This window comes from Meles meles, chromosome 18 (assembly GCF_922984935.1).
Source record: "Meles meles chromosome 18, mMelMel3.1 paternal haplotype, whole genome shotgun sequence".
Classification (NCBI taxonomy): domain Eukaryota; kingdom Metazoa; phylum Chordata; class Mammalia; order Carnivora; family Mustelidae; genus Meles; species Meles meles.
The window spans coordinates 24,384,391-24,408,350 of NC_060083.1; the positions used below are offsets into that span (position 1 = coordinate 24,384,391).

Sequence of the window (23,960 nt, forward strand, 5' to 3'; positions counted from 1 at the left end):
TTGACCTGAGCATCCTTTGCATGAGCTCCGTTTGTTTAGGAAAGCACAGGATATGTGATGGGGAGAGACAGAAGGCACTGGGAATGGAGAAACCAGTCACTTCTGGTGCAGAGCTCCAAGGAGGGCCTGAAGGATGAGTAGACAGGGACAGTTTTTGTGATGAGGCACAGAAAGAATATTTAGGATTTAGTGGCTGATTAATGATGTGGGAATGAGAAGAGTCACAGATGACTGTGATTTTTAATGCAATAGTCAGAGACTTCTGAGGAAGCTCAGAAGAGGTGCAGGGATTTTTTCTGTAGAAAAGAGGGTGATGAGTCAGTGTTGGAAGTGGGTTATCAGATCCGAGGACCAAACTCCTATACTAGTTCACTGTACCACTCCTGATCTTGTTTTTCCCTAAGCTCAGTTATTCTGTGAAGAAGTTCTCAGCCTATTCCCGCACCCCTGCTCCTACCCCCAGGGAACAGATGTAGAGATACTTTGATGGCCTGAGAGTAACAGGGAGAGGGGGCTTGATGGGGAAGTCCCTGTGAGAGAGACTTTTACTGCCAAGATCCAGGTCAGCTTAGCAGGTTTGTGGGTGTGGAACAAAGCTGTCAGGGTCATCATCTTTACTTTATGGGTTCACCCAGGGTGATCAAACTGAAAAATCGGATCATGTGAACCTAACTCACCACGTTTTTCACTTTTAATGAGAGCTGGGTCTTTCCAGGGACTAGAATATTTGTATCTAGTGTCCAGAGCACTCACCTTCCTTCTAGGTATCAAAGGAACTGGGAAACCAAATTGCTCTTCAGGAAGTTTCTTGGTCAACATGAGCTCAGGCAGTTTAGTGGGACATTCTGCCTAGATGTTAGTGAAGTTGGAAAATTGTTCCCACTTTATTACCGAGTGTGGTTTTCTAGTGACTGAAATCTACTTGTATTCCAGGTAGAGTTTATTTCTCTTGGATCTACTGGGTCAACAGTATCTGAATTTTACTTCCCCAGTTACCTTCTTGCTCCTGAAGACTTCACATCTCCTCTGTGACAGTACATGTTAGGCGTATGTTACATTATTTTAGTCTTCTTGAGATCTGAGAGCAAGTCTTTCTTTGCTGGGGATCAGGCAGTAAACCTTGGTTTCATGAAAAAGATCGTTTCAACAGAATTAGCCGCCTAATACTATCCATTCTGTATCGAACCTGGTAGCCCTCCTGTCAGAAGGCATACTTTCCTGACCTTGTTCCAGAGGAGACGTGCCAAACTTGGCTCCTGGACCCTGTAAGCTCCATACTAAATTGCCATTTGGATCGCTCCCTTTGGGGTGAAAAGTAAAGTTCATTTAGTTCTCACAGTTGAGGATTTTGTACCTCTGGGTAAAGTCTTCTGAGGAAATGCCAAATGAGATTTAAGTGGACTGATTGGAAGGTATTTCGATTTTATATGATGAGAATGTCTGTGTTTTCTCCAGGGGCTGACCTCAGGTTTTTTTGTTTTTTGTTTTCCCTTGCTTCGTTTGCCTTAGGTTCTTGTGGAGCTACTTGCAAATGGATTTCCATGTTTCTAAACCTTCTTCCTTTTTCTCCTGTGGTTTCTCACTATGTAGGTTAAAGAAATCACCCGCGATATTAAACAGCTAGATCATGCCAAACGCCACCTGACCACGTCGATCACAACGCTGAACCATCTACACATGTTAGCAGGTGGCGTGGATTCCCTCGAGTAAGCAGCATCCGCTTTCTCTTTGGGGCTCACAGGAAATGAACATGCCACGTAAAGAAAATGGCATCATAGGTATTTTACTCAGCCAGGGAAGGCTTACTCTCCTGTCCCACTTTCTGCAAATTGGTCTCAAGTGTTTAGTCACAATTTGGCTTTGTGCCCTCTGGTGTTCAAAACGTCACAAACACCTGAAAGTTTGAAGTGAGTTGCAAGTGAGTGTGGAAGGGACCCAGACAACATGTGGAGGATGATTCCAAGAATACGGCTTGTTTAAGTGTGGTGGATCTCTACCATTAAGGCCAGCAGGGTCATTCGGGACCATACTCTCTCCTTATAGCTCCTGTCTTGGCAAGTTTTCCTACTTGTGTTGGGCTCAGTTGCAATGCTGTTGGATGTTCTGTATAGAAACAGGGATTTAAAAAAGAAAGGAAGCAAGAGAGAGAGTGAGAGAGAGAGAAAAACAAAGTCTTGATTTATCATTCATCCCTTTTTTTTCAACCCACTTTTTCAAAGACGGTAGCATCCTGTTTGGTTTATAGAGGAGCTGTAGGGAATGAGGCCTGAGGACATTAGAAGTAGTATTCAAAGGAGGCACTTGTTATTTACCATAAGAGGCCATCCAAAGGCCTCTTTTACTAGCAAGATTCTGATGCGGCTGAGAATTTGCCCTGCCGCAGCCTCAGTAGTGTCTCCTGTGTAGTCCGAGAAAGAACATCTTCACAGAAATTTAGATGCAGTGTCTGAAGCTGAGAAGTGGACAGGGTCAGACTCCTTCCTGGTCTGTCCAGGAAGGTTATGAGCTCCAGCAAACCCTAGTCTATTCTGTGAGTAGTGATCAGAGAGATGAGCCAGCCAGCGGTAGGCTAGAAGAGCAGTTTTCTTGTCCCTTGCTCTAAATGCTCCAGATGTCTCTTCCCACCGGACTATCCGACCAGGCTGCAGTAGCACCATAACACCAAGTTGCTTTGAAATTGATCCTGTTTTTTTTAATGCCTCCTTTTTAAATTTTTTTTTACTGTTTCTTAAGGGAGGCTGTATATTAAACATTTAATTTAAAACCCCAACCCTAATAAAAAAATTTAGATCTACAAATTTGACCTTCCCAGTGCTTTTATTAACATCCTTTTATTTAAGCTTTATTAACCGTAGGGAAAGTAGACATGTCTGGGAGAGTTGCTTAGCATTGGCTTTACACCTACAGCTTTGAGTTAACATATAAATGCCTAAAAATGTCCTTTGTTGTATCTTGGGAAGATGTGTTTGGTTTGCCCATATGCTGTAATCCTTAGATAGTAACATTCCTATCCCTGTTTTCTGTCAAAAGTCTGCTAATCCCGTAATACCCAGCCCAAATCCAGTCTTCCGAGATTCTGTGTCCCCGCCCAATGAGAATCCATCACCCACACATTCTTTTGTACCTCCCATAGCACATAATGTGTATTTCTGTTGAGAACTCAGTTTATCCCACTCGTGTACTTGGCTCTGTCTCTCTTACTAAGTGATACCACTTTGAGGCGTTTGATTAGTTCTTTTTTTTTTCCCCACAGTGTGCAAGACCGTATACAGTTAGTGCTCAGTAAATGGTTACCACATCAAGTTGATGTCTGTTTTGGAGCTCGGAGTAGGTTGTTCCATATCTGTATCTTGTGTCCTTCGTGTGTTTCTAGATTCTCAACTTCTTATCCCCTTGCAGAGCTATGACCAGGCGAAGACAATATGGAGAAGTTGCTAACCTTCTTCAGGGTGTGATGAATGTTCTGGAGCACTTCCACAAGTATATGGGAATTCCACAGATCCGGCAGCTTTCCGAAAGGTAAAATGTCGCTGGGAAGACAGTCTTCTGCTTTAGAGGAAGATGACGCTGGGATGTGCTTCAGCACCTAGCTCAGTATGTTCACTGCAGCATCTTCTTGTAAGAGGGACCCTCAGATGTCCTCTCATGTAACTTGGTGGGATATAGATGTCTACACCCCTTTCCCACTCCTTACTATGTCTTCTAAAGCAATCTCTCTTAGACTGCTGCTGGCCTGGCATCACTGGAGGGGCAGCTGGCGAATTATGTAGGTGGACATCCACATTTGTGAGGGAAACTGTTCCAGTTGTCTGTTTCCTTATAACAAACCACCACCACACTTAGTGGCTCACAACGACAAGTATTTCACTCGTGTAATTTAACCTGCCTCAGCAGGAATGTCTCTCACTTCTGCTCCATGCGGCATCAGCTGGGGTGGGTCAGGAGGCGGCCTGAGGGAGCCAGGGCTCACTCTTGTGGCTGGCCAGTTGGTGCTTGTTGTCCGCTGGGAGGTCGGCTGGGTTGTCTTCCATGGGCTGCTTGGTCTTCCTCACGGTGAGGTGGCTGGGTCCCAAGAATGGGCCTCCCAAGAGAACTTGGCCTTGGAAGTCACTGTGGGAGCGAGTCACAGGCAGCCAGGATTAGAGGAAGGAACGTAGTCTCCCCCAGCCCTTCACTCGGAGGAACAGCAAAGTCTCATTGATGAAAAGAGCACGTGGGATGGGCTGTACTGCTGTGGCAGTTTTTGGAAAGTCTCATTTGCCACTAGAACTTCCGATGTGACAAAACGATGACTTCGCCTCTTCTTTTCTTTCTACCTCTGGGGAGTTTCAGTCCCAGATTCAGAGCCAGTAGGAAGGAGACCTGATGCTTAGAAGGAAGGTGAAGATTCTAAAGGAGAATAAGAGAGGAGTGAATTGAGTGTGTTTTCTATTAGAAATAGCTGCGGCGAGAATACCGAGGAGGCAGAGATGGTCACAATTGACGAATCCTAACCTTTCTTGAACAAAGAAGAGACAAAGGGGCTGGGCCCTTGACAGCAGCCAGCATTCTCATTTCTGCCTTCTTAATCAGGCCTGATTGCCACAGGCCTTTTTTTCCTTAAGTTTCTGTATTTTTAATCATGTAAGTAATTATGTAAGTAATATAGGTATGCGTTTTCTTTATTTAAAGAAAAAGCCAAATAAATATACAGATGGAACTGAAGTCCCCTTTAGCTTTCCCTGAGATCCTAGTGTTGCCTGTACAGGCAGCGACAGTAGTGACTATTATCAAGTGAATGTGGATTCCTCTCGATTTTTATCCCTGCATTTACAGAAATCTGTAGTTTCAGTTTGTGGGTTTGGGCTGTTCGGTTTTAAATAAATGGTTTCACACCATATGCTTCATTCCGAAACTTACTTTTTGGTTTTACCCTCACGATGTATTTTAGAGATTTTCCACACTGTTATACAAGCCTACCTTGTTCTTTTTATTCTTTTAAATTTATTTTATTTTTTAAAGATTTTATTTTTGCGAGAGAAAGAACGAGCGCACGCACGTGAGAGAGAGAGCACAAATAGAGGGGAGAGGCAGAGGGAGAAGCAGACTTCCCATTGAGCAGGGAACTCGACATGGGACTCGATCCCAAGATCCTGGAATCATGACCTGAGCCAAAGGCAGATGTTTAACCCACTGAGCCACCCAGGCACCCCTACCTCATTCTTTATAATTGATGCCTGGAATTTCGTAGTATAACATACCACAGATTATTTAATAATTTTCCTATCACTAGGTTGTTTGCTTCTAATCTTTAAAAGTGATCCCTTTTTGCACATTGATAAATATTTCCCTAGGAAAGATTATGTCATGGACAAAGTCCAATTAAAATTTTAATAACCACTGCCCATTTCCCTTCCCAAGAGGCCTTATCTATTTTATAGTACCATCTGCAGAGTATGTGAGTGCTCACTCCCCGTACCTTCAGGAAAGCTTTATATTGTTAGTTTTCCTATTTTATTTAGCTGGTGGATGAAAAATAGCATCGTGTTCCTTTCATTTCCATTTCCCTGGTGACTACTGAGACTAGTTATCTTTTGATTATTGGCCGTTTGTATTTCCTCTGAAATGCCTGTTACCCATTGCTTTTTTGTCTGTTGAGTTATTATTCCTTTCTTATTGTTTCTATATATTCTGGATGTTGATACTTTGTCAGAGCTGGTAAATCTTGCCTGTAAAACCATCTGGGTGTGTTACTCTCTTAAAGGTAGATCTTTGACTCTCACTGTGATTTCTTCCATGGTTATTAATTGGTCTATTCGGGTTTCTTATTTCTTTTTTTTCTTTGGTTTAAATCATGTTAATATATACATAAAATATATCATGTTAATAATTTCCAAGTGTGCAACTCAACGGCATTAACTGTACTCACAATATTATACAACCATCACCATTCTATTTCTAAAACCTTTTCATTACCCCAAGCAGAAACTCTTATCCATTAAAGAGTAATGCCCATTATCTCCTTTCCCATCTCTGGGAGCCTGTGTTCTATTTTATGTTTCTCTGAGTTGCCTAGTGTAGGTACCTCATATAAATGATAAATGGAATCAAACAGTATTTGTTCTTTTGTGTCTGGCTTATTTTACTTAGTACAGTGTTTCAGGGTTCATCCGTTGTAGAATGTCTCAGAATTTCATACCTTTTTAAGGCTGAGTATTTCATTGTATATATACACTACATTTTGTTCATCCATTCATCTGTGGGTGGACACACAGATTGCTTCTACCCATTAACTGTTGTATGATAGACTGGGTGAATCTTTGGTCTGGCATTTCTTGTTGCCTATTAAAAATCTGGTCAATCTGATTCTTACTCCTTAATAAGGTAATCTATTTTCATTTGATTTTTATTTTGCTCTGGAAGCCTTTGAGATTAGGGAAAGGGGCTGGTCAGGAATTTTACTAGGATATAGGTCTCTTATCCTTCATGTTGCTCCGTACTTACCATATCTTCAGTCTGAAGACTCATGAATTTCTTAAGTTCTGAGGAATCACTTTCTTCTGTTTCTTTGAGTAGTTTCTGTGCTTTGTTCTCTGTGCTTTCTCTTTGTGGAATTCCTATTATGTGAATATTGGAAGTTCTACGTCTGTCTTTCTTTCTTTCTTTAGGGAGGACGAGGGGGTGAGACAGAGGGAGAGGGCAAGAGAGAATCTGAAGCAGGCTCCATGCCCAGTGCAGAGCCCAGCACAGGGCATGATCCCAAAACTTTGACTGAGATCATGACCCGAGCCAAAATCAGGAGTCAGCCACACAAGCAACTGAGCCACCCAGGCACCCCAGATTATATGTATTTTAAAGCTCTCATTTGCCTGTTCTGTTTCTTTGTCCTCTGATAGAAAGTTTTTGATTTGTTGAGCATGATGACTCTTTCTTGGCATTGGCATTCATCCAGTGTTTGGTGATTTCTAACTGAAAGCTCATTTTTGTATTTGAGATTCTCTGTCATCCTGATCAGGGTTGTTCTTCTATTGTCACCTGCTAAGAGGGGGGTGGTATGTGCTGCTCAGCTAAGGGCCACAGATAGCTCTTCTTAGGCGAGATGGGACTGGAGCTGGAGGAGGTGCCAGGTGGATATGCCAGTGGCTGATCTGCTGGGCTTGGGGGCTCCTTGATCAGCCTGGATGTTGTCAGCCCTCTGGCCACTACAGGGGTTCTCCGACCCATACCCATTCTGTGACCTGAGCATTCAGGGCAGGGATGCAGACCTGGACACCAGCTGGCTTCATTACTCCTCTTGCAAGAGCCCAACATAGCCTGCTGGCATTTGCTTCAGGGTCCCTCCTGCTCATGGGATCCACTATCCTCATGTCTTTGGTTTTTCAAACAGTTCTCAGCAGTGGTTTCCTTCTTTAAGCCAGTACTACCAGGCAGTTCTGAGTTTCTAGGGTTCTGCTTCTTTTCTTGCCTGGTTCTGGATTTTTATTAAAACCTTTTTATTATTTCTAAGGATCTGGGACAGGAAGGGGAGGTTGCAGCATGTGCTCAGTGTGCCATCTTAGAGTGGAAATGCCAGAGGACTATTAGGGAATGTAAGAACAGAGCTTGGCAGAATACTAGGGAAATCACCACCCTTTTCCCCATCCTTCCTAACTCCTTCACACTTAGAACTGGCCAATCGCCATATCACATGAGGGCATGAAGTAGCAAAGAGAGCAGACAAACCGAGCCTTATGAGCTGCCGGAAAGAAGGAGACTCAGATGGAGAAGGCAGACTTGTTCTCGGGATGGGGGAGGAGAAGGGAAGGGAAGGCACTATCACCTCCCCTTACCCTTCCTTCATTTACCTAATAGGTACACACTGTGGACTTTCTGTGTCCTAGGGCCCGTGCTAGGGTATTAAAAACACAAAGTAAGAAATACATACTCTGTGCCCTCAAGGAGTTCACCATTATTGTGTGCAGAAGAGAGACACTAGTAGAAAATTCTAGTGTGGCATGGATACAGCGGAAGTGGTAGATGCAGTGGAAGCAATAGCCAGATCTCAGAAGAGGAACTGAAGGACTCAGCCTTCAGGGGCTGAGGGCAGGGTCACGGAAGAATTCAGTTTTCACCTGATCTTAAAAGAATAGGTAAGATCTTACCAGCAAGACAAGAACAGAGGAGGAAAAATAGAGAACATCTTGGTACTTTGGAAGACAGCAGAGTGTGAAAGTCTGCATAGGTAGGTAGAGTCACATTTTGTATGCCTTGTGGAAGAGTCTGTTCTTTATTTTGTGGACAGGAAAGATCTTAAGCAGGGAGGGGCATCATCTCATTTGTGTTTTGTAGAAGTCTTATGGACTGTAGCTATAAAGGACTGGAGATTGAGACTATGTTCTAGACCAGAAAAGATAAGAACCTCACCAAGACAATGACCATGAGGCCAAGGAGGTCTGGGGAGGCGTTTGTTATCAATTGGTTGCATTGGGGCACCTGGGTGTCTCAGTCGTTAAGCATCTGCCTTCGGCTCAGGTTATGTTCCCAGGGTCCTAGGATCGACCCCCGCATCAGGCTTCCTGCTTGGTGGGAGGCCTGCTTCTCCCTCTCCAACTCCCTCTGCTTGTGTTCCCTCTCTCGCTCTCTCTCTCTCTCTGCCAAATAAATAAAATCTTAAAAAAAAAAATCGATTGTGTTGGGTGGCATTGTTGGATGGCAGGAATATAGCAGAACTGAATTCTATTCCTAAAAAAGCAATGTAGGGACGAATAAGAGGATGTGCTCTTTTAGGACTCTGCTTTTTAACATTTTTCAAAGAGGTGGTTTTTATAAATTTGAAAGAACTTTGTGATCACTATTGTAAGACATTCTCCTTAAAAAGAGACAATCTGACATTCTGGCAATGTATTTCAGTGCTCTGAACATTCATTATCATGTAGCGTTGCTGCCAACAGGAGGACTTAACTTTTCTTTTAGTCCATTTCGCAACTCCTATTAGCAAAAAATTTGTGTAGGTTAATACAGAAAATAAATATGTGCTATTAAGTAACACTAAACACAAGAAATCTCTGGTTTTTAGTGCTTGACTGCAATTGTTTTTCAAGAGGTACTCAAAGTTTGAGGAAAGTCCAGATTTCTTATTTTTAGCATCTTTTCTGGTGAACTCTCCTCCCTTATGTTTGCACAGTGATGGTAGAACCATCTGGAAATGATAGAAATAGCTGTTTGTTGGGGGGCAGGGGATACGGCAGCAGAGTTATGCTCTGTACCTTGCTTTAGTTTCTCCAGTTTAATAGCTTGCTCTCTATAAATCGTAGTAGTCACATGAAAGGTTGTGCTCTGAAACCTTTGCCTGTACATTTGAAATATGAAGTTCATGGACTTTGATTTGAATGTAGCTGTTTCTTCCAGCTACCCTTCTGGAAAATGCTTAAATGTTAATGTAGCATTGAGGGAAAGATTTTTTTTCTTTGATATCATCTTTACATTTCAGAGCCTCCTGGCTTAAGAATATCCATGAGAGCAAATGTTTCTAGTAATCAGTCAGTATTTCCTGAGAAAGAGTGGAAGATTCTTGCACTGTCTTGAAACCCATAAAACTCTTGAACTAAAAAATATTTTTCGGAAAAAAAAATAATATTTTTCAGGGCTATAACTAACCTCTTACATGGGAGAGGTACTTGGCAGGCTGGTGGGGACGGGGGGTTCCATGGTGTAGCAATGAAAGAAATTAGAGAATGAAATGGCCTGACTAGCTGTGTGACTTCAACAAGTCCTTTCTGAAAGAACTTCAGTTTCAAAAACTTAAGGATTGTGCCTCATTGTCCCCCTGAATCACACTTAAGATTCTGGATTCAGATTCTTTATAAAGCCTGTCTGTTTAGAAATAGAGCATCTGACTAATGTGACTCATTAGCCATTCTGTCCAGGACAGACTGTGTGTGTTTAGGAGGTCAGTTCATTGTGAAGTCCTGAGGGTATTTCCCTTAGGGCATTTACAAGGTAATGGAAGCATCAGGATTACTTTATCTACAAATGTCTAAATAATTTTCATAATTTGCTGTATCCTTCTGCTGCCACCCACTGTGCAAACTGATAACACATGTAGGAAAGGTCTCCTTTGTTTCTTGTTTTTGTTTTTTAAATTTATTTGTCAAAGAGAGAGAGGGAACACAAGCAGAGGGAGCAGCAGGCAGAAAGAGAGGCAGGCTCCCCGGTGAGCAAGGAACCCGATGTGGGACTGGATTCCAGGACCCTGGAATCATGACCTGAGCTGAAGGCAGATGCTTAACTGACTGAGCCACCTAGGCATCCCAGGAGAAGGTCATCTTTGAACAACCCTTTGTCAGATGGCATGGAAGGTGCTAGAAGTCACTGGTTGACCTTCCTTTCTGAGGAGCATAGTGACTCCTTTGTTTTCTAAGTATGATCAACCCTGAGTTGTCACCATCTAAGTGGACTGGACTTAATTGGATACCGGGAGGAATTTTCATTTGCTCTCTTCTCTGTTGGTTGTAGATAGGTTTCTTAATCATTCTTACGAAAATCAGGATAGCTCAACTCTTCTGCCACCATTGTCTCAGCTGGTTCCATCTGTTTACCATAGGAACTTCCTTTTCCTCATTAGCAGAGGAAGGAGTGTGGCCGAAGATGTGTTCTTTTAGTGTTGACTTTCTAGGATCCTGTTGAGGCAACTGATGGTAAAGACTGCCGTTCACATCTCACCCTGAAAATGCACGGAGGCCTGGTTGGGGCTTATAGATGTCGTCACTAACGTCAGTAAGGGGGACATGGTTGCTCTTTCATTCAAGTCATCGACGGACACTTGGAAAACTATGCTTGGAAACATTTACGTTCCATGGAAACGTTTATGTTCCGAAGCCCACTCTTCTGCTCCTGCGTTAGCCGTAGGTTTGCTTGCAGTCACCGGCACAGGGGTCTGCTGTTGCCAGCTCACTGTGAAGGTGGGTGCAGAGGCATAAGCGGTCCCCCTGAGGACAGTGAGAGGCATCCGGTCCAGGCCTGCATCCCCACCCTCTTACTTCACAGATCTTCTCAGTTGTGGCCCAGGTAAGGGAAATGACTTGTTTACATGTGGCTCCCTGGTGGCAGAGCTAAGTCTAGACTGTCTCAAGACGTGGCTTTGGAAACGGACTGAAGAAGACGACAGGGAGATCTGCCAGTCATACTCTGGTACGTCCCCCGTCTTCTGCACGCTGCAAGTACCCAGCCTTACCATAGGCTCTGGTTGTCTTTTCAGGCACCCCAGCTCTTGCTGGGTGGAGTCGGGGTGAGGGGGGAGGGTATAAAGGGCAGAGGAACCTTCATACCACTGAGGTGCTCAGGAGCCATGAGAGTATGACCGGGAATGTCCCTGACAGGGGTAGAACTTCCCCTCCAGGAACTGTCCTGTGGCTTGGGAGGAACTGGTGCTCTCTCTTTGTGGTGCCAAGAAGCAAGCAGGAACAGAGGGGCCAGAGGCTCTGGAAGCTCTGTCTTGTGATCTGGCCCAGGGGAGGCTGTCTGCCTGGCCCAATGTGGAGTCACAAGACCTCTGAGGTAGTTTTACAAAAGCATGTTCTCTGCTCTCCTGTCAAAGTTCACACTCAGGGCATACTTCCCACTGTGCATTCGGCATCTTGAGGTGGATGGCCCTGCTTATGATCTGGGGGCCACCCCGGTAACAGCCTTATCTCTGTCACTGAGGGACTAAAGAGGCTGCAAAGCCACCTGTAAGAGTGGTTTTAAAAGTTTTGAAGATGGTGAAAAAACCCTGGAAAGTACCTGGAGTAAAGCATAATTATAACAATGCCACAGAAAAAAACCAGATTGTTTGGGGTCCTGCCTATCCCCTCATTTAAAAAAAAAATTTCTCAGTCTGTTGCCAGCCACTGCTGAGTAGCCCAAGAAACTGTGGTTTTGAGCTATTCGCTATTTCTAGAAACTTCAAAAGTTAATTCCAAAGTAACAGGGTGGAGACCAAAAAAGAAAGAACATGATTTTATGGCGCTTCTAGCAAGGGTAAAATATTTGTCTCGGGCTCGGGGCAGTGAGCTCTGTGAGAATGGCTGGTGGGAGGCATCCAGCTCCGCGGCCAGGGGAAGACGTGATCATTGCAGGTGGTGCTGACACGCACAGTTCCTTTCTCATGCCAGCTGCTTCTCCTCTCTCCTCTCATTTCAGCCGACAAGTGTTTTTTGAGCTCCTGGTAGACACGCAAACGCCAGGTTAGGTCCTGACCTCTCCTATTGAGCTCATTTTTGTTGTCATCCAGGCTTCTGAGTGAACTTCAGCCTTCATTCAGTGGCCTTCACTCCCAAGTAACAGCTCATTTTGTCTTTCGGATTCTTCTTCTTTTTACTTTAGAAAACATTCCTTTTGCTCATTTGTTGTTGTTGTTGTTATTTTAAGAATTTATTTATTTATTTATTTATTTGAGCGAGGGAGCACACGAGAGCAGGAGGGAGAGGGAGAGAGAACCAAACCAGGACTTGATCCCACCACCACAAGATCATGACTTGAGCCAAAACTGAGTCGGAGGCTTAACTGACTAAGCCACCCAGGCGCCCCTTCTTTTGTTCATTTGTTAAAACTTAGGATCCTAGGATGTGGAGATGCAACATGGGGGGTTAGGAGGGTAGGAGAAGAATAAATGAAACAAGATGAGATTGGGAGGGAGACAATCTTAATCTTAATCTCACAAAACAAACTGAGGGTTGCTGGGGGGAAGGAGGTTGGGAGAGGGTGGGGAGGTTATGGACATTGGGGAGGGTATGTGCTATGGTGAGTGCTGTGAAGTGTGTAAACCCGGCGATTCACAGACCTGTACCCCTGGAGATAAAAATACATTATATGTTTATAAAAAAATAATTAAAAAATAAATAAATAACTTAGGATCCTGATGTTGACTTGCGGGTTGAAAAAGCAGCTGAGGCAGGTTGGAGCTCTCCTGCGTTCTGGACTCCAGGGAGCAGGGGCGCAGCTCTAGCAGTAATCCAACTTGGATTTCTACTGGATTGGGGGTTTTTATGTAGCATTTTCTCACAGAGTGACTATCCCCTGATGACACCTTAGAAAGATAAACATATACTCCCTTATACCAGGTGAGGGTTAGCCTAGAAAAACTTTGGGATATAGAAAATCCATCATGGGAGTAAATCAGATGCCTGGGTCCTGGTCATAAAGCTGCTACTAACTAGTGCGTGACCTCTCTTCTCTAGCCACCACCCAACCTGAGCCCAGTCAATCTTTGCATACTTCCTTATGGATATATGAATATATATCCATATATATGGATATATGAAAATGACACCAGGCAATGACATGTTCTCTTTTCCCTGCAGAGTGAAGGCTGCCCAGACTGAGTTAGGACAGCAAATCCTGGCTGATTTTGAAGAAGCATTTCCTTCCCAGGGCACTAAGGTATTATTTTCCATCCAGTCTTGGAAGTTATCACCATTCTTGCCTAATTCACATGCTCTGCCTTGACTCTTCCTTTACCATTCCAGAAGTGCCTGCTGGCAGCCATAAGTCTGTCTGCTAGAGGTTTGGGGTGATAAGACCATCCTTGATTTTAAATATCCCAGAGCAGTGTTGATTCTTCATCTGTGGTCTTCTAGCATCAAAGAGCGAGAATTTATTTTGGTTTAATTTAATATGTGTCAAACCTAGTATCTCATCTGCCCAGCAAATTCCTTTTTTCTCATGCCTGTGTTAAAAAAAAAAATTTTTTTTCAAGCCGCAATGTTTTTTAGAATCGTTACGTAACTTATTGGTTTCAGTTTGGTGAAGAGACAGCTGGGAGGAGCATGCACAAGTTTATGTAACTCTCAGAGCGACACAGGAGACTCACTTTTAGTGATCAGAAGCCTGTTCTTTGGGATTAATCCTTTAACTCTCACTGGTGGCATGGCTGTTTGTGTCTGCGAAGGCCCTGGTATTTTGCTTGTGGCTATGGCTAACACTTCTCCCATAACAAGCTTTGCCTCACTTGGCTGTCACTGTGCCTGGGTAACTGCCTTTAGCTCTGTCTTTCAAATTATAGCAGATGTAATCTTAATACTTTGCATGTGTTGAGGAGAGAAGAACCTTTAGAAGCTTTTTTTCTCTATTATTTGAGCTATTTCAAGAGAAGGAATTATTCAACACAGAAATGAACCAGAGCACACACAGGCAAGCAGCGTTCCTCACTGCACTTGGCGAGTGGAGGTGGGGGTATATGTTCATTTGCTGAGCCAAGAGACATTTCCTGGACCTGGGCTTTATAATTCAATAACTGGAAATATCTTGATCATTTTTCTTTGTGCTTCATGAAAGAAACTTCGGAAGTAGGTGGGGGTAGGTGCCCGGGCTTTGTAGATTACTTCCTCTAGGAAACCTGCTCTGGATTTTATTTTATTTATTTTATTTTTTTAAAGATTTTATTTATTTATTTGACAGAGAGAGATCACAAGTAGGCAGAGAGGCAGGCAGAGAGAGAGGAGGAAGCAGGCACCCCACTGAGCAGAGAGCCCGATATGGGGCTTGATCCCAGGACTCTGGGATCATGACCTGAGCCAAAGGCAGAGGCTTTAACCCACTGAGCCACCCAGGCGCCCCACTGCTCTGGATTTTAATGTCTGCATGTGTTAATGGCTGCCTTCTAGTAATCAGATATTTTATTTGTAAAACATGTTCCTCTCAGGACTTTATTATATTCTTTATTCATTTGCTATAACTGTGGGGAATGGATGTTGGAAAGCCATTCTGTAAAAAGGGATTGCAGGACATTCACAAATTATAAACTGTTCTTAGGCCAGACTGTTCTTAGCCCAGGGTCTGCTTTACTATACTCTGGTATCTAGCCCAGTTTCATGGAGCTTCAGAAAGATATGAATGAAGCCTAGCTTTATTGTTTAGAAGAAACTAGTCATGACCTACTTTATGTCTTTTTCTCAGATCCCACCAGGCAAATGAAGTTAAAATGGTTTTCTTTAACAACTTGCTTACTTTTTCTGTGGCTGGGTAACTTAATTTTTTTTTTTTTTTTCAAGTTTTCTACTCTCCTTTTCAGTGACTGTGGTCTTTTCTTAAAGGCCTTGTGTTGCTATTCCTATTCCACAAATAAAATTTGTAAAAGGTAACAAGGTAAAAATTATACAAGGTAACCTACTAAGCCCGTTTTAAATGAAAATATCTGAATCCATGAGCCCATAGGTTTCGACTTCTGTGACTTCTCTATCAGATCAAACACTTTTCATCCAGAAGCAAGAGGTGGGCAGTCAGAGCGCTCAGCAGATGGCATAACAAACCATTCAGCACAGAGTGAGTCAGCATCCTAACAATTTAGCTCTCAGGCAGCTTAGTAACATTTAACAAAACTCTTGAACCTTCAGTCGAGACCGATACATTATTGGACAAAGTTTACCCAAAAGAGTCATAAAGATTTGGAAGAATGTTAATCATCACCTAATTGAAGTCCTTTTTAAAATATTTATTTATTTTTCAGCTGAGTTTCAGTAATTGCGCCAAAGCCACACAGCTATCTAGTCAAGCCAAGAGTAGATTCTAGGTGTTCTTTTTGTTCTAGTCCACCCCGCCAACCATGTTCATTCAGTGAGTTACTATAAAGAAAAGTTGGCTAGATTGCATTGCCTTCAGTAATAATAAAGGCCTTCCCATCGTGATCTATCAGTATGGCCCCTCAGTAGGCTTCTACTGCCTTTCAGATCAAGGGACCGGTATCCTAATATTTTACTTCTGGATACCTGCCTCGGTTGTTGACGGTCAGCAAAACAAGTCTGGCAGTTTGGAACCTGGTTTTAGATTTTAAATGCCACTGCACTGTTTGGCACAAATATGGCACTTTAAGAATAGGAATCTGAGTTTGGAATCAGGGGAAAGTGGCACATGGGGAGTAAGAGTGGTGTCCTTCTGAGACATGTGGCTTTTCACCAAGGTGGTTTCAATTTTTGTATTCAGAAAGCAGCATTTGCTATGACCATTGCTGGCCCTGTTTCCACAGTGTCTCCTTGCTGATTCACAGAGTAGCTTTTGTATTGGCTACTACATACTAGCTTAATCATTCTTTCATTGAGTAACAAGTAACTAAAATATCCATCCACAGCAAAAGAGTAAGTATCAGGGGAATGGAAGTAATAAGAACTTCAAGAGAGGAACAAGAAGTAGCAGCTGTCAGAGGCCAGGAGATTGAAAGGTTGTTTCTGGCTCTTGAACTGCTGTATTTGTTTTACCAGAGGCCAGGAGGACCCAGCAATGTCCTACGGGATGCATGTCTGGTTGCTAATATTTTGGATCCTAGAATCAAACAAGAAATCATCAAAAAGTTTATTAAACAGCATCTGTCAGAATATCTAGTACTTTTTCAAGAAAACCAAGATGTAAGTATTAACCAAATGAAATCGATGTTATATTCGAATTTTATTGAAAATTAAATACCCTTGAGTCTACTAATTCATATTTTCATAGTATTACTGCCTTAAAATGTTGATGTTGAACTGTGACTTTTAGGGGCTGACTGTACAGTTCAGTGGTTCTTAACCATTTTGAGGTCATTGACCCTTTGAAGAAGTTAATGGGAACTACAGATCCTCTCCCCAGAAAAATGAACCTGTGCATAAAACTTCGCATACTGCTTCAGGAAATTTCCAGATCCCTGAAATCTAATCGTAGAGCCAAATTAAGAACCTCTGGATCAAGTGAAAAAGTAGCCCAGATTCTTTAAAACTGTGAGAAATAGGGGTGCTTGGGTGGCTCAGGTGTCGGCTGAGTGTCGGACTCTTGATTTTGGCTCAGGTTCTGATCTCTGGGTTGTGAGATCAAGCCCCGCATCGGGCTCCGCACTGGGCGTGGAGCCTGCTTGGGATTCTTGGTCTCCCTCTCTAAAAAATAAATAAAGTAAAATAAAATTAAGCAAAATAAAACAAAACTGAGAAATAAAGAGATTGGTTGTGTTTTTCTTGGTTCTGTGTTTTTGTTTATTTCCTGAAACTGTCAACACTACTTCTGAGCACTGCATGGATTTTGTTCCCTACCTTCCTAAGGTTGCCTGGCTGGACAAAATCGACAGACGCTATGCCTGGATAAAACGCCAGCTTGTGGACTATGAGGAGAAATATGGCCGTATGTTTCCACGTGAGTGGTACATGACCGAGAGGATTGCAGTAGAATTTTGCCATGTCACAAGGTAGATTCCAGCTCTGCTGGTTTTACTGTTCATTGAAATTGGTTGGTTGAAGTCAATCCCCTGGTGTCTGGGGGTTCCATCTTGTCTTGTGGATTGGGTAGCATTTTCACCTTTTTGTTGTTACTGGGGAGTCATCATTGTAATGAGAACGTCTTTACCTGTGCTGGACTCTCTCCCTTTAGAAGACCCTTTTTCTGTTGAAAGTCAGATTTTATAAATCCAAAATCAACCCCTGAACTCCAGCTGCAACTGTATTCTGACTTCTCCAACTTCAGAGTTCCAGACCTAGAGGAGAGGGCTTCTATGTAGAGTAAGAGTAAAAACTTCTAGGAAAAAAGTGAAAAAGGGTACACGAGAGTCCTGGGCTGGTAGCCTATGGTCAAAGCCCCTCCCCTCCCCCCTTAACAGTAATATGTATAAAACACAGCAGCTTCGTCTGCTTCTGTCTTTACTCTAAGACTTTCCTGTAGCCTGACCGTTGCCTTGAACAGCCTGCCTTCTGGACTTAACCTACACAAGGCTCATCCACCAGATTTCCCTCTGTTACTCATCACCCTACATTTTCTCCTGTGTCCCTATCATATATATCAGTGTACAGTGTATATGTCCATCATTGTTTTGCTTCTCTGACTTGCTCCTACATACATCATTCCATAGGGACAGGGACACATACTTCAGTGACACTCAGGAAATATTTCCTGAACAAACTTCCTGCCCCTAATGCAGTGTTTTTATAATCTTTGGATAGTTAATAATATCGGCAGTTGAATGTTCTAAGCATCCTAAAGACCTTCTGTCATTCATCCTGTCTCTGCAGTTTCATGAACAAAGCCCAGGGCCAGGGAGTCCATTTATATTGAAGAGCTAAAACCCAGGAAGTTTAGATTGGTGCGTCCTTGACAAAGCTAAAGCTAGAGTCAGTTTTTTTTAATCCTTTACTTGGAGCTGTACCACAGCAGTGGTAGTAACTGGGTTTTATTAGTTATCTGTGCCTTTCTTTTTTTTTTTTAAGATTTTATTTTTAAATTTATCAATGAGAGAGCATAAACAGGGGGAGGGGCAGAGGGAAAGAGACAGGAAGACTCCCCACTGAGCAGGGAGCCTGACATGGGGCTTGATCCCAAGACCCTGAGATCATGACCGAAGACAGAGTCAAACACTTAACTGACTGAGCCACCCAGTCGCCCCAGTTATCTATGCCCTTCTCACAGTACACAGTTACATTAACTCCAGGCTAATTTTTTTTTTTTTTAAAGCCCCATATGTGAGGGGCGCCTGGGTGGCTCAGTGGCTTAAGCCGCTGCCTTCGGCTCAGGTCATGATCTCAGGGTCTTGGGATCGAGCCCCGCATCGAGCCCCGCATCGGGCTCTCTGCTCCGCGGGGAGCCTGCTCCCTCCTCTCTTTCTGCCTGCCTCTCTGCCTACTTGTGATCTCTATCTGTCAAATAAATAAATAAAATCTTTAAAAAAAAAAAAAAGCCCCATATGTGAGCATAACTCAGCCACCTTAGCACAATTTGTGGTAGGCATTTTTCTTAAAATCAGAAAATATAATAAAGTTGTATGCTTTAAGGGGCGCCTGGGTGGCTCAGTGGTTTAAGCCTCTGCCTTCGGCTCGGGTCATGATCTCAGGGTCCTGGGATGGAGTCCCGCGTCGGGCTCTCTGCTCAGCGGGGAGCCTGCTTCCTCCTCTCTCTCTCTGCCTGCCTCTCTGCCTACTTGTGATCTCTCTCTGTCAAATAAATATATAAAATCTTTAAAAAAAAAAAAAGAAGTTGTATGCTTTAAACACCTGGGGGGCAGATTTCTTTTTTTTTTTTTTTTAAGATTTTATTTATTTATTTGACAGACAGAGATCATAAGTAGGCAGAGAGGCAGGCAGAGAGAGAGAGGAGGAAACAGGCTCCCTGCAGAGCAGAGAGCCTGACGCGGGGCTCGATCCCAGGACCCTGGGATCATGACCTGAGCCTAAGGCAGAGGCTTTAACCCACTGAGCCACCCGGGTACCCCTGGGGGGCAGATTTCTTAAGGGTTATTGGCTGTTGGTTTTAATATTTTCTTTTAATAGGCTTTTTGTTTTAGAGTAAGTTTAGGATCACAGCAAAATTGAGAGGTAGATACAAAGGTTCCCATATACTCCTGCCCCCACACGTGCATAGCCCCCCTCTATCAACATCCCCCACCAAAATGTACATGTGTCAAAATCGATAAACCTGCAGGGACAGACCATTATCCCCCAGAGCCCACAGTGTGCATTGGAGTTCACTCCTGATGTACATTCTGTGTGGCTGTTGTTCTCAGAAGCACATTTGCTACCATAGGTTTAGATAACCTTTAAATGTTGATTCAAGGACAATTGGGGTTGTCGCTTTCTAAGTCCCGATTAGCAAAGAAAGCAAATTCCTTGAGAAATTGATAACTAATTCTCTTGAGGCTACAGTTCAGTGACTTGCAAACTAATTCTGCAAAGAAAGCAGTCTGCAGGAGGCAGGGAGTCAGCCACAAATCTGCCATTGAAGTGGCAGCTAATGGTCATGTTGCTCCTGTTGCTGCCAAGCTTTCATTGTTGGAATTTTGGCTAAAATCCTGCAGATACATAATTTTCAAAGACTTGCAGAGGCTCTTTGTTTGGTTTTGCCATTTCTTTGTATGGGAAGATAACCGTGGCTCAGTACTGTGGCTCAGTACTTCCTAAGAGCTCCCAGGTCACTGCTCCCCCACAGCTCCCACTCTGAAGCAGAACACTGGAGTGGCACGCAAGCTTCGCAGGCGGGACCCGCCCAAGCACGTGCATGTCACTTCTCACGTGGGGACTGTAGCCTTGCATGTGTAGTTCCAGGGTTCCTGCTCTCTGGGTAAAGAGACGGTGATTGAGCTCTTTGGAAGAGGAGCCTTTGTAATCCAGTAAGGAATGACTTGTGACATCATATAAAATATATGCATGTCAAATTTATGCATACGTAAATACATCAAACATATGCATGTAAAATTCTGAGTGCTTTATATTTACATTATTAACAAATTACAGAAAGGTTGAAAGATGTAAAAATAGTAGTGACCATATAAAGAAATCGATCTCCTTAATCCTTGATTTCTTTTGACTAGTGGGCCATTTCACCTTCAAATTCTTATTTAGAGTATGTATTTCTATTCTCCAAACATTCAGCTTGGTAACAGACCTCAGGATTTAAAATGACCACTTTTTTTTTTTTTTTTGGATATAAGCTAAAACCATTTTTGGGGTGGGGGGTATAAGCTAAAACCATTTATCCTATCTTGAACAGTTTTGGGGTTGTTGGTTTTTTTAACATCATTCTTATCTCTTTATTTTGAAGGACAGAACTTGCCAAGATTATGCGCACCAGAGCTAAGGAAATTGAAGTGAAATTGCTCCTGTTTGCTATTCAGAGAACGACTAACTTTGAGGGGTTTCTCGCCAAACGCTTCTCCGGGTGCACCCTGACAGATGGAACTCTGGTAGGACCTTCCCTAGGGGAGCTGGAGCAGGAAATCAGGGGGTCGGGGGGTGGGACTTCCCTTCAGTCTTTCCCAGTTTGGTGGTTCCTTCCAGTGGCTCAACTGCTCAGTCCCTCATTACAGGGATTTCACTAAATTATGCAAATGGGGACGCAGCATATTGCACATTTTTAGAACGTCCTGTCATCATTTTATTTAAGCAGCGGCCGCATGTAGCCTCACTTATTTAGTCACAAATACTGTATTACTTTATCAGCTGTTGATTTGTATCACATGTAGGGTATGTTTTACCTTCGAATTTGTTTTCTTAATGTCTTTGGGCGGCAAACCAGGTCAGTGTGTTTCTGTAAACCTGAAAGCCAAGTATACAAATCTGCATGTTGGAGAAACACTAAAAAATTAAAACAGAAAGGTACACAGGTCTGAGGACTGGGCACCTCTGTTGGAAAGGTGGAGTGTGTGTTGTTAGTTAATATCATTTAATGTCTTTGTAAGCAAAGACCAGGTTCAAAGCATCTCTCTAAAAACTTCTTTTTGGAAACCCAGCCTCCTTGCACACATCAGTATGCTTTCTTCAGATTTCCTATCCATGAGGAAACCAAATTTTTATGTTTTATAGTAAATTCTGTTTGCATCATTACACACGGGCATGCACACACACGGACTTTGAGCTCCTTGAATGCAGGAATCATGGTTGATTCATCTCGGTTCCATAGTCCTGCAAAAAATACACAGATCTTGTGCAGGCCAGCAGGAATGAGGAGAGAAGGAAAACAGGAGCTAAGGAGGAAGAAATCCAAGTCAAGAGAGTCAGAGCTCTTAAGTTCCTTTAAACATGGTAATGGAGAAGTGATATGATTTGGTAGGAAAATCCTTGGACCAACAAATCAAGAGACACTTGTGATCCAATCCAGACCCTGCTATAATTCAGTGGACTGCCTTCTGGAAGAAACTAAGGGAGGTAAACAAGACATCAAACCCAGAAGCCATAAAGAAAAGTAGCTGAAAGATTTCGCAAAATATAAAAAGAATGAAAGAGACCATTAATGTAATGAAGGGATAACAAACTAGGGAAAAATAGTTTAAGCTCTAAGACCAAGAATTTATATCCAAAGTAAGAAATTCTTTAAAATCATGAAGAAAAAGGCAAATAACCAAGTAGAAAAATGAGTACAGAGTCTAGCAGGAAATTCACTGAAGAAATACAGTTGGCCAATAAACATGAAGAAAATGAAGAATATTTTCTATTTATGAAGAAAATAGAACGGGATACTCATTTTCTTATATCAGGTTGGCAAAAAAGTTACAAGACTAATAATACAGACTTTTAGTGCTAGGAGACAAATGGGCGCAGTCTTTAGCTACTTGTCTTTATGCATCAAAAATTAACATGTGCATGCCCTTTGAGGCAACAGTTTTACATCTAGATACGAGGTCTACAGAAAAATCCATACGTGGAGAGGATGATGTACTAAGAAAGAGGCGAACTGCAGCCTTCAAAGCAAAAAAAAAAAAAAAGGTTTCTATAATGTTTATCACTGAAGAATAGTTAAATAAAATATGATATATCCATACTGTGGAATAGTGGTAGAATGTGGGATCGATCTAGATGTACCATCATAGAAAGGAAATCTCTCGGGGCACCTGGGTGGCTCAGTCAGTTAATCATCTGCCTTCGGCTCAGGCTGTGATCCTAGGGTCCTGGGATCGAACCTCAAGGAGCTTGCTTCTCCCTCTGCCTCTCCCCCTTCCTGTGCTCATGTACTCTCTGACACATAAATAACAATAAAATTTAAAAATAAATAATAAATTAAAATTAACAATAAAATCTTAAAGAGAAGAAACCTCTCAGATACATTGTCAAATGGAAAATGGAAGCTGCAGCTAGTATATGTGGTGTAATTCCACATGTAAAAACCAAAAAGCATCTTTCTGAATGTAAACGTGTAAGAAAAAGGTCTAGAAATGATAACAATGGATGTTCTGGAGAAGGAAGTTGGAGTGAGAGTATGTAGCGAAGCAGAGAATTTTTTTTTTTTTTTCATTTTATTCTGGTATTTTGTTTGAAATTTTCTTACACACATGCATTTCCATCGTTTTTTAAAATACTTTTTGTTTTTACATGCTCTAATTATGTCATTTTTCAGTTTTTTTTTTAAATGAGGGAGATGAGCCAAAACAGGGACTTCCAAACTGTTTAACAAATTCTAATGCGGAATCCACATGGAATAAGAGCTAACATTTTGATCATCCTCTCTGTGTTCCACACTGTGCTAGGTACGTTTGTGGTCAATCACTGGGCTTCATCAGCTGTAGGAGGAAAGTGCTATATTCATTTCAGACTTACCAGTGGTCACACAGCCACTGTAAGTGCAGGAAAACAGCTACTCTGATGGAAGCAGGGAAGTCAGAACAGAGATTGGGCCTGGAGTCCTGTTCGCTTGTTCACCCTTCACCTCTACTGCCTTCCTGAGCCCCCATGCTCTTAGGGACGTCAGCGGCATCCCCTCTTTGCCTTCTTGTAAGACCTGCCTCAGAGTAGGTGTATCAGGAGCTGGTCCCTCAGGACACGGGGCTGAAGAGTGGTGGCAGTGGCACTCAGTTTTAAGGCAAGACCAGAAGGCCCTGCCTAGGTAGGGCCAGTCATGACAGTATTGAAATAAAATACAAGGAACCACAGAGCTTTCTTTCCATACTGAAAAAATAAAAATACATATGTATACTCCTCTGCTTGTTACTGCATGTTCAAATTGGTTTCTTTTTAGTAACAAGGAAAAAAAAAAATAGGCCATGAAACAAATGAAAATGCTCCCTAAATAAGATGTAAGTCACAAAAGGAAATAGTAGGTAGTGAAAATGCGATTGGAAGAAGAATGTGTCTCTCTCCTGAGAAGTATTTGGTTGACTTCAGCAGCACCTGATAACCTCATGTTGGCCCTCCCCTCTGCACTACCTGCGCCGTGTTTCTGGCCTGGTTTCAGACAGACTCTTGCAGCTCTGGGCTCAGCCCTACAGCTGAAGCACTGAGCATAGACCCCCACCAGGCAGCGCCCTGCTATGCGCCCATGGCTTCTGCTGGACAGGGTCAGGGGAGCCCAAGGGCAGCTCCTCTGAGTCAGTATTCCAGCAACCCGTATGGAAAATAGATCCCGATGCAGACTGCTTGAGTAACACTAGTGCCAAACACCTGTTTTGAACCCTTTGTCTCCTCCTTTGGCTGGGCCTTACTCACTGCTGATGTTGCTTTTACATTTAGGGAGCTATAGGATTGCAGGGGAACAAATGGCCCTGTTCTATCTGATGACCAGGATAGCCCGTAAACATGGAGCTGTCCCAGGACACA

At 42.9% G+C, this 23,960-nt stretch overlaps 1 protein-coding gene across 2 annotated transcripts in view; it reads left to right on the forward strand.

Moving 5' to 3' along the window:
* The window catches only part of VPS53 (VPS53 subunit of GARP complex), a 136,617-nt gene that overhangs the window by 39,629 nt on the left and 73,028 nt on the right, over window positions 1–23,960 (forward strand). For both annotated transcript variants that reach the window (XM_045985091.1, XM_045985092.1), the window contains 6 exons: window positions 1,591–1,706; window positions 3,400–3,519; window positions 13,299–13,377; window positions 16,191–16,334; window positions 16,998–17,140; window positions 20,476–20,617. In XM_045985091.1, the coding sequence (XP_045841047.1) occupies window positions 1,591–1,706; window positions 3,400–3,519; window positions 13,299–13,377; window positions 16,191–16,334; window positions 16,998–17,140; window positions 20,476–20,617 (744 nt within the window). The remainder of the gene's footprint in view (window positions 1–1,590; window positions 1,707–3,399; window positions 3,520–13,298; window positions 13,378–16,190; window positions 16,335–16,997; window positions 17,141–20,475; window positions 20,618–23,960) is intronic.